The 11,070-nt window shown below is 57.9% G+C and overlaps 1 protein-coding gene across 1 annotated transcript; it reads left to right on the top strand.

Moving 5' to 3' along the window:
• The first annotated feature begins 8,411 nt into the window (after window positions 1-8,411).
• LOC127488889 (heat shock 70 kDa protein 1B) lies at window positions 8,412-10,847 on the top strand. Its single transcript, XM_051839570.3, has one exon. It carries the CDS (start codon window positions 8,641-8,643, stop codon window positions 10,585-10,587), a length of 1,947 nt encoding a protein of 648 aa, XP_051695530.3. The 5' UTR covers window positions 8,412-8,640; the 3' UTR covers window positions 10,588-10,847.
• Window positions 10,848-11,070: the final 223 nt, after the last annotated feature.

Below are 11,070 nucleotides of genomic sequence, written 5' to 3'. Positions count from 1 at the left end.
CTGGGAAAGCAGTGGGGCATGGTCCAAGTGCTTGGGCCCCTGCATGCACGTGGGAGACCCCAAAGAAGCTCCTGGCTCCTGGTTTCTGCCTGGCCCAGTTCTGGCTGTTTATGGCCATTTGGGGAGTGAACCAGAGGATGGAAGATCATTCTCTCTCTGTCACTCTCTCACTCTCCCTCTGTGTGTGTGTCACTCTGCCTTTCAAATAAATAAATAAATCTTTAAAAATTTAAAACTAATAGATTGATTTATTCAAAAGACAGAGTTTCAGGGAGAGGGAGAAAGATCTTCAGTAGGTGGCTCACTACCCAAGCAGATGCAACAGTTCAGCCAGGGCCAGGCAGAAGCCAGGAGCCAAGAACTCCATCCGGGTCTCACATGGATGGCAGGTGCTCTGGCACCTGGCCAATCATCTGCTGCATCCCAGGCATTACTAGCAGGGAGCTGGCTGGGACCTGGAGTAGCAAGGACTAGAACTGGGACTCCAATATGGATGCAGATGTGCTAAGCACTTAGTCCCCTTGGTTTAGCCCACTGGGCCATAAGGCCCACCCCTACTTCTTTGTCTTTGAGAAGTTTTGTGCCCTAGCTTTTCCATATCCTGACTTCCAAAGCAGAGTTTACCTGTATGTGCCATTCCCAAAATTCTGTATTTTCTTCAACATTCAGTGAAAGTTGATTGGGCATTGGGTTACGAATCAACAATTAAAGTGCTGGGGCCAGCGCTGTGCTATAGGCGGTAAAGCTGCCGCTGCAGTGCCAGCATCCCATATGGGTGCTGGTTCCAGTTCTCGCTGCTCCACTTCCAATCCAGCTCTCTGCTATGATCTGGGAAAGCAGTGGGTGAAGGCCCAAGTCCTTGGGCCCCTGCACCAGTGTGGGAGACGTGGAGGAAGTGGCCCAGCTCCAGCTGTTGCAGCCATTTAAGGTCTGAGCCAGTGGATGAAAGACCTCTCTCTCTCTCTCTCTCTCTCTCTCTCCCTATGCCTTTCAAATAAATAAATCTTTTAAAAAATAAAAAGTGCTGTAATATTGACACTAGTACTTGTTTTACTGTTGTTTTAAAAAAGACTTATTTGTTTGAAAGGCTGAGTTACAGAGAGACAGAAAGAGAGAGGTTCCATCTGCTGGCTCAGTCCCACATAGACCACAATGGCTGGGGCTGGGCCAGGCCAAAGCCACCAGCAAGGAGCCAAGATCATTAGGAGCCGTCATGGAGGCAGTGACGTTGGGGCAGCAGAGGGAATCTGAGGAAGCAGAGGGGCATCAGGAGCAACACGATAGGCGTGGAGAGAATTTTCAATCAATTGTCTGGGGTGGGCATTGTGGCACAGCAGGCCACGCCACTCTCCTACATCCCACCACTCAGGGCAGGACTAGCAGGGTAGCCCAGCCACTCACCCACCCTTGACCACAGGGTCGTCTTCCGCTTCGGGGGGTCACCCTCTTGGACTGAGTGGAGGGACGCACATGGAGTGGTGAGGGAAGGAGGGACACCCGCTTAGCCTGCCAGATCAGCGGAGTCCACCCCGAGGACCAATGGGTGACAGACATGGCTGCCCCCTCACCCTCGCCCCCTCAGGGCCTGTTTGATTCCTGGGGCTCTGTCTGATCCAGCCACCTTCTAATCCACCTGGGAAGCAACAAACGATGGCCCAGGTGCTTGAGTCCCTGCCACCCAAGTGGGAGAGCTGGATGGAGTCCCTGGGTCCTGTCTTAGGTCTGGCCCACCCTGGCCATCCAAGGCACTGTGGGAATGAACGAGTAGATGGAAGAACTCTGTATCTCCTGTTCTCTCTCTCTCTCTCTCTCTCTCTCTCTCTCTCTCACGACTCTGCCTTTCAAATAAAGAAATCTTTAAAAATAAGCTACCTTCAGGATTCCAATCACCTGGTTCTTCCCATGTCAGCCCACAGAAGGCAGGTGGCTATGGTAGTAAATCAGTAGTATAGGGCCCAGCATATTGCTCTGTTAAAAACGAATATACTTCTAAGACCTTGCTGGTCACCCTCAGAAGGATGGAGAAAACCATACCGGAACAATAGGACATTCACTTTCTTAAAAGTGAGAGAAGTGGCAAGCAGCAGGGCTGGGGCTCAAAGACAAGCTGGGGCTGGGTCAGTGAGGAGCCGGGATTGGGGTCACCCCTCCAGGTGGTCTCTGCGCCTGTCCCCGGCGTGCCCCCGGGGTGTCCCTGGGGGATCCCGTGCAGCTCGGCCCCTCGCCTTCTCCTAGCACCGCTACCCAAACGGACGCTTCCTGAAGCAGGGCGCAGTGGGGGCAGGGGCGGAATCCTCGCCCCACGCGGCCCGCCCACCCGTGTCCGCCAGGGAGAGGGCACCGGGGGGGAGCAGGGGGCAGGTGCACAGGCGGCTTCTGGGCAGCCCGGGGATGCAGAGCTGCTCCCTGCCACAGGTCCACAGGGGGCCCAGGGCCTGGAGGGGGCGGGGAGGCGGCGGCCTGCAGAAGGCACGGGCTCCAGGTCCCAGCTCCGCGGCGCCCTGCCTCCCGGCCCGGCGCCCTGTGTCCCAGTCGCTTGGGCCTGGCCTGCTTTGCCCCACTGTTGGTGGTGCCAGGAATCCTCTGGTCAGGCAGGAGGGACAGTCCTGTGGTTATAATTAGAACACTCCTCAACAAACAAGGACTCCACCCCAGGCACCCCACCCCAACCCCAACTCCACCCCCAGGCACTCCACCCCAACCCCAACCCCACCCCTGCCCTGGGATATCAGGCTGAGTCAGGACTCAACATTTAGCATCCAGAAGGTTCTGTGAACCACGTCCCAGCCTTGCCAAGGCCCGGGGCTGTGCCTGGTTTCTCCCGATTCTGACTGCCAGCCTGTTCTGTAGGGAGGTGGGGGCTGGGCTAGGAGAAGCTGGAAGGGGGAGGGGGAGACCGTGGCGGGCACATACCCTAGGTGCTGAGGATGCTCCCCTGGCCTGGCCTTTACTCCGCCCCCTTCCTCTCTGCCTATGAAGGTAGCTTATACATAGCAGCCTGTGAGTGTAAGAGCTGAAAAGGATGAAGATTGGAAAAGAAAATGATTTTTTACAAGGAACGGAGGCAACAAGGTCTGAAAGCTGAGCAGCCATTGCACCTGGAGTCACAGCTTTTCCTCTAGGAACTGCGAGATGGGCTTCAGCCCTCTCCCTGGGGCTGCTCAAGGAGTCCCCCCCTCCCATACACCAAGGGGACACTGAGATCGATAGCGCTGCTCTGCTAAGCTCCTGGGAGGATTTTCAGGAGCTCCATGTCCAGAAAAGCCCCATCCACCATTCCCAGAAGATGAGAGGGTGAGAAACAGGGACTCAAACGCACGTCTGTGCTTTCCCAAGATGCCGCCTGGCCACAGCTGTAGTTCTCAGTAACGTGACAGCAGGCTCACATGTTACTTCAATGGCCAGGGCTGGGCAGGCCTAACCCAGGAGTTAGAAGCTCTATCTGGGTCTCCCATGTGGGTGGCAGGGCCCATGTCCTTGAACTACCCTCCACCGCTACCCCAGGTGCATTAGCAGGGAGCAGGATCAGAAGCTGAGCAGCCAGGAACCAAACAGGCGCTCACTTGAATGCCAGCATTTCAGGCTGCTATGCCACAAACCAGGCCCATGTTTTCCGCCTTTTAGAGAATAAAACAATCAAGTTAGTGAGCCAGTAAAACAGCGCAAGGACGTGTGTGTCCAGTCACTGTGCTGGACTTACCTATCACCTGGGTCTCCAAATCAAGCCGCAGAACACCTTTGTTCCGCTGTGCTCAGCTGTGAGAATACAAAGGTTGGAATGAATGGCCTGTGCCTAAAGGTAGTTTTTTAGATTCCGCAGACAGTAATGCCACCGTCCTCGGGTGGTCCCAGCCTTGTGTTCACAGCAGTAAGAATGACGAGGATGACGGCGGGGCTTCGGGAGGCACAGATCATGGCATAGCCGGTTAAACCACCATCTGAGATGCTGGCATCCCATATGGGCACCAACTCAAGACCCAGCTGCTCCACTTCTGATCCAACTCCCTGTGATGACCTGGGAAAAGTATCAGATGATGGCCCAAGTGCCTGGGCCCCTGCACCCACCTGGGAGACCTGGAAGAAGCTTCTGGCTCCTGGCTTCAGCCTGGCCCAGCCCTGGCCATTTCAATGATTTGGGGAGTGAACCACTGGATGGAAGATCTCTCTTTCCAGATATCCCTCTCTCTCTATCTCTGTAACTTTGCTTTTCAAATAAAATATTTTTTTTTTTAAGTAGAGGCCGGTGCCCCGGCTCAACAGGCTAATCCTCTGCCTAGTGGCGCCGGCACACCAGGTTCTAGTCCTGGTCGGGGCGCCGGATTCTGTCCCGGTTGCCCCTCTTCCAGTCCAGCTCTCTGCTGTGGCCCGGGAGTGCAGTGGAGGATGGCCCAAGTGCTTGGGTCCTGCACCCCATGGGAGACCAGGAGAAGCACCTGGCTCCTGCCTTCGGATCAGCGCGGTGCACTGGCTGCAGCGCACTGGCTGCAGTGCACTGGCCGCAGCGCACTGGCTGCGGCGCCCATTGGAGGGTGAACCAATGGCAAAGGAAGACCTTTGTCTCTGTCTCTCTCTCTCACTGTCCACTCTACCTGTCAAAAAAAAAAAAAAAGGAAAAAAGTGAAATGACTGGGATGTCACATGTGAGGTGTGGACCCTCAAAAAAAAAAAAAAAAAAGACGAATCAAACTTCCTAGAGCATACTCTGAACAGGCAATATGGCACTGTCCTTTAATTCCTGACGTCACCATCCTGGGAAACAGACATGAATTCTGCTTTGAGACAAGCAGACAGAGACTGGCGTGTTTCGTGTGCAAGTTCTTGATGGGAAGAAGAGAAGCACAATGGCTTCAGAAGGAAGCAGAGTGCAGATGCAAACCCGGGCCTCCCACACGCTTGTCCTTGCTGCTGGTACGGCCAGGGCTCCCACCTCACTGCAGCTTTTGCAATTTAGTTGTTCAGAAGGCAGCCTGCAGGCTTCATATTTTAACACTTTCGCTTTCTTCTGGATAGACTTAGAAATATACCAGCTTTTAAAATGAGTAGAATCAGGGGCCAGGGTTGTGGTGTAGTGGGCTAAGCTGGCATCTCATATGGGCACCGGTTCAAGCCCAGGCTGCTCCTCTTCGATCTAACTCCCTGCTATGGCGTGGAAAGCAGTAGAAGACAGCCGAAGTCCTTGGGCCCCTGTACCCACGTGGGAGGTCCTGAAGAAGCTCCTGGCTCCTGGCTTCGGATCAACACAACTCCAGCTGTTTTGGCCATTTGGAGAGTGAACCAGCAGATGGAAGATCTCTCCCTCTCTCTCTGCCTCTCCTTTTCTCTCTGTGTAACTCTTTCAGTAAATATAATAAATCTTTTTAAAATAAAAAATAAAAGGAATAGAATGGAGGGGGAAACTATTGTTTGAGGAACTATAAAAAAGCGGGGGGGGGAAATAACGACTCTCTAACCACAGGCTGAGGAAGACTGCCTTCCCCGAGCTCACTCTGTGGAGTCACTGTTCTTGCCCTCCATACTCTGTCCACACACACACACCCCGCTTTATTCGTTTGTTTCTTGTGTCTTTGTTTTAATTAGCAGGGATCTGGATTGGAAGTGGAGCAGTCAGGACTCCAACTGGTGCCCATACGGATACTTTTTTTAGAGATTTATTTATTTACTTATTTATTTGGAAGTCCGAGTTATGCAGAGAGGAGGGGCGGCAGAGAGGTGGGGGTGTCTTCCATCCGCTGGTTCACTCCCCAATTGCCTGCAATGGCCAGAGCTGTGCCAATCCTCAGCCAGGAGCCAGGACTTCTAGGTCTCCCATGCAAGTGCAGGGGCCCAAGGATTTAGGTCATCTTCTACTGCCTTCCCAGGCCATAGCAGACAGCTGGATGGCAAGTGGAACAGCCAGGATTCAAACTGGCGCACTTGTGAGATGCCGGCCTGCAGGCAGCAGCTTTACCCACTGCACCCCAGTGCCAGCCGCACAAGATGCTTCTTCGCAGTGCCTGATAGCCCTCCAGCTTAGGAGAGCTGAGCCTCATTCCTTCCAACTATCACACCCAACAGAAATCTAATTCCATAATTTACCCAATTAATTTCTCCCTGGGGTTCTTGTAGTCACCCTATATAGCAACCAAATCTGTCACTGGGCTTCCGCCGTGGGACCCCCTCAGTCTAAAAGGCAAAATCTAGATGACCTCTTCCTGTCAAGAAATAGGCACAGAATATGTTCTATAGATGAGTGGCTTTCCAGGCCCATCCGTGCAGAGAAACTGTACACAAACGTTAGGGCGGTCACAGGACTCAGATGCGGCCACAGTGTGTGCACGACGGTCTGGTTCCCGGAGGACACGCCCAGTGGACGTTCTCTGCCACCCAGCAGCAGCAGCAGTGGCAGAGCCTCATCACCACGCCTGCCTGGCGGCCAGCGGAGATGCCCTGGGTGCCATCTGCTTCAGACCAGCAGAGAAGTCTTCTAAAATGCAGGTGTGTGGAGCAGACAGCAGAGAATTCAGAAGTGCCAGTGGTGGGGCTGATGGTGAGACTGCTCCCAGAGGGAGGGGTCAGACTAAGGGTCTCACACGTGATAACACTTGGCATTGACAGTGAAAGTGTGGGGAATGTGCAGCCAGAGTCCGCACAGAGAAACGGAAAATTCCTCAGGTGTCACCGTCTGTAGGAGGTGATTCCCTCGGGAGCTGCGCCCTCCTCAAAGCACTGCCTGTCTGCTCAAGGGTGCGTGCACACACAGGAGAGGTATTTCTTGCAGCATAGGTTTCGATCAGCAAATGATGGAACACTAATTGAATACCATGGGTCCCACGAAGCAGTGTTCTCATGGTGGGCGTGAGACACACAGGGAGAGAGAATGTGTGTGTGTGCGAGTTTGCAAACGCCACTGGGGGAGAGCAGGACTGCTGCGTCAAAAACTGCCCCCTCCCACTGTGCACAGACAGGCGGGTGCGGGACAGGTGTGTTTCTCAGGGGGTGAACTCAGCGGTATTATTTCAATGTCCCTCATGTCTTCGGGGCCCAACAAGGAGTCTTGCCTCCCATAAACGATGAAAGACAAAAGGGCAAAGCCGGTGACCAATGTAATTGTGGCTGAAACGTGAAGGAGGGCCGTGCGGGGCGGGGATGCAGGATAAAAACCTAAGTGGATGAATTCAGTGCAGCCAAAAACCTGAGGCTCTGCAGGAGTCAGACTAGCAGTTGGCGTCAGCCCTTCAGCCTCACCCTGCCGGTTCCCCTCACCTTGGCCCCTGCCAACAGCTGTGTGCGTGGTGGATGTGCGCTGTTAGGAAGCCGGGAGTGGTCGGCCCCACCCTTCGAGATCACCACTCTGCTACACTTATCCTGAAAGTGGTTCACAGATTAGGGCCCACAGGGACACGCGGATCGAATTGGGACTACTGAGTTCAGACCCATGGTACCAATCACCAAGTAGAGTGAAACAGGAATTGAGGAGCAGGCAGAAAGGGGGGAGGGGCTAACCGGACCCATGCTGGGGGAAGGAGGGGTGAAAAAACCCAAGAAGCTCCCAAAGCCTTAAATCTCCAGCATCCTGTGGAAAAATTATTTTTCTACTAACTTCCGGGTCCAGACAGAATCAGAGAGGAGCGACTGGGCAGCGCTGCCCTCCCCCACCTCAGCACACCCCGTCCTCGTGCAGCGCCGAACCCGCATCCTAAAACCTACTGTCCATGCGGTCGGTCGCGGGTCTATACAACTCCAAACACCCTGGCCAGATAGTCCACAATGAAGTGAAAAACACTGTCCGAAATTACACTGCACCGTTCTCTACGGTTCCCACTTTAAACTATGGGGAGAGCGCTTCGCGGGGAAGGGCCGGGTGCGGAGGGAGGGGCAGAGCGCCCTCGGGCAGCGCCCCCCTTCTGGACCCCGGGACGGCGACCCGAAGGCGCCCCTTCCCCGCCGCCCCCACACACGGGCCCTCAGAGCGGCCACAGCTCGCCGAGCGCCGTCAACTGCGGGAAAGCCGGGCACCCTCTGCGCTCTGGGAGTCCGCGCACCCACGGAGCCCTCAGTCCCACCTTAAACCGCGGAACCAGTGTCAGGGCCGCAGCCTCACCCGCCCTGCAGTTCCCGATTAACACTAAGGGGCCCGGGCACCGCCGCCGCGCAGGCCGAGCCCACAGCCGCCTCCCGCCGCGGCTCCCCCGCCCCGGGGCTCCGGGCCGCTCCAGGGACTCCCAGAAGCGTCTGGAAAGTTCCCTCCGCGGAGGGCGGGCGCCCCGGTCTCTAACGGGTCCCGGGGAGCAGGAGGGCGGGGCGCGAGCGAAACCCCTGGAAGATTCCTGACCGGCGGCCGCCCCGAGCTCGCTGATTGGCCGAGGCGGCGGCAGGCGGGGCGCGGCCGCGACGGATAAAGGCGGCTGCGGGCGCCCAGGGCGAACGGCAGAACCCGGGCGGCCCCCGACAGCGGCTGACTGCAGCGCAGGCGACCGCGACCCTGCTCGGCGGCCGCACCCCCAGCGCGAAGCCCGCGGCCCCACAGCCTCCGAGGCCCACTCTGCGCGGCGCCGTCCGCCTCCCGCTTCCGGCAAGCAGCCGGCTCGCAGCCGCCTTCCTCGCCCGCCGGCCCCAGACCCCCGGCTCGGTGCGCGGCCGAGAGCGCGCGGCAGCAGCGCCATGGCCAAAGGCACGGCGATCGGCATCGACCTGGGCACGACGTACTCGTGCGTGGGCGTGTTCCAGCACGGCAAGGTGGAGATCATCGCCAACGACCAGGGCAACCGCACGACGCCCAGCTACGTGGCCTTCACCGACACGGAGCGGCTGATCGGCGACGCGGCCAAGAACCAGGTGGCGCTGAACCCGCAGAACACGGTGTTCGACGCGAAGCGGCTGATCGGCCGCAAGTTCGGCGACCCGGTGGTGCAGGCCGACATGAAGCACTGGCCGTTCCAGGTGGTGAGCGAGGGCGACAAGCCCAAGGTGCAGGTGAGCTACAAGGGCGAGAGCAAGGCGTTCTACCCGGAGGAGATCTCGTCCATGGTGCTGAGCAAGATGAAGGAGATCGCCGAGGCGTACCTGGGCCAGCCGGTGAGCAACGCGGTGATCACGGTGCCGGCCTACTTCAACGACTCGCAGCGGCAGGCCACGAAGGACGCGGGGGTGATCGCGGGGCTGAACGTGCTGCGCATCATCAACGAGCCCACGGCGGCCGCCATCGCCTACGGGCTGGACCGCAGCGGCAAGGGCGAGCGCCACGTGCTCATCTTCGACCTGGGCGGGGGCACGTTCGACGTGTCGGTGCTGACGATCGACGACGGCATCTTCGAGGTGAAGGCCACGGCGGGCGACACGCACCTGGGCGGCGAGGACTTCGACAACCGGCTGGTGGGCCACTTCGTGGAGGAGTTCAAGCGGAAGCACAAGAAGGACCTGAGCGGCAACAAGCGCGCGGTGCGGCGGCTGCGCACGGCGTGCGAGCGCGCCAAGAGGACCCTGTCGTCCAGCACGCAGGCCAACCTGGAGATCGACTCGCTGTTCGAGGGCATCGACTTCTACACGTCCATCACCAGGGCGCGGTTCGAGGAGCTGTGCTCGGACCTGTTCCGCGGCACGCTGGAGCCCGTGGAGAAGGCGCTGCGCGACGCCAAGCTGGACAAGGCGCAGATCCACGACGTGGTGCTGGTGGGCGGCTCCACGCGCATCCCCAAGGTGCAGAAGCTGCTGCAGGACTTCTTCCACGGGCGCGACCTCAACAAGAGCATCAACCCGGACGAGGCGGTGGCCTACGGGGCGGCGGTGCAGGCGGCCATCCTGATGGGCGACCAGTCGGAGAAGGTGCAGGACCTGCTGCTGCTGGACGTGGCGCCGCTGTCGCTGGGGCTGGAGACGGCGGGCGGCGTGATGACGCCGCTGATCAAGCGCAACTCCACCATCCCCACCAAGCAGACGCAGGTGTTCACCACGTACTCGGACAACCAGCCCGGCGTGCTGATCCAGGTGTACGAGGGCGAGCGGGCCATGACGCGCGACAACAACCTGCTGGGGCGCTTCGAGCTCAGCGGCATCCCGCCGGCGCCGCGCGGCGTGCCGCAGATCGAGGTCACCTTCGACATCGACGCCAACGGCATCCTGCACGTCACGGCCACCGACAAGAGCACGGGCAAGGCCAACAAGATCACCATCACCAACGACAAGGGCCGCCTGAGCAAGGAGCAGATCGAGCGCATGGTGCAGGAGGCCGAGAAGTACAAGGCCGAGGACGAGGTGCAGCGCGAGCGCGTGGCGGCCAAGAACGCGCTCGAGTCCTACGCCTTCCACATGAAGAGCGCCGTGGAGGACGACGGGCTCAAGGGCAAGATCAGCGAGGCGGACAAGCGGCGCGTGCTGGACAAGTGCCAGGAGGTCCTCTCCTGGCTGGACGCCAACACCCTGGCCGACAAGGACGAGTTCGAGCACAAGCGGAAGGAGCTGGAGCAGGTGTGCAACCCGGTCATCAGCGGGCTCTACCAGGGTGCGGGCGGCCCCGGGGCCGGGGCCGGGGCCGGGGCCGGCGGGGGCTTCGGGGCTGCAGGCGGCGGGGGCGGCCCTGGGTCCGGGCCCACCATCGAGGAGGTCGATTAGGGGCCCTTGGTGGGACATCCCACGTTTACTTTGAGAGGTGGCTGCGACTCTGGACTTTCCCTTCCCTTGTATGCTGCTGTGCCTCAGCTCTGAGCTCCATGTGTTCTTTGCATCGGGGACTAGAGTTTTCACTGCTGCTGAACTTACTGCTTCCAGTTTTAAATGTAGCGACGGTGTATAGTCATATTTTTTGCACATTTGTACTAATGAAGCCAATTTTATTTGTTACTTCAAGGAAAATAAACCTCCATAAATCTGAATGGTGTCTTGCTGGTTTCTCTATTTTATGTGGTCAGAAGGTGGTGAGCCGTTAGCTCACGGTGTGTGGAACTGGAGGCCTCCTGCCTCCCTCAGGTCAGGACCTGGGGCTGGACAAGGAAGGTTACGCTGCACTGTGATCCTTTTGAAAAAACTGAGTCCTTGGGTGAATGATTGGGTGTGGGTTTTGGGATGGGGGCGTGGCCACCATAGACCACTGTGCTG

Source organism: Oryctolagus cuniculus, chromosome 5 (assembly GCF_051225735.1).
Source record: "Oryctolagus cuniculus isolate XC-2025 breed Fujian yellow rabbit chromosome 5, ASM5122573v1, whole genome shotgun sequence".
Taxonomy (NCBI): domain Eukaryota; kingdom Metazoa; phylum Chordata; class Mammalia; order Lagomorpha; family Leporidae; genus Oryctolagus; species Oryctolagus cuniculus.
Note: the sequence above shows the minus strand (reverse complement) of the source record. Positions and strands in the feature narration are given on the sequence as shown.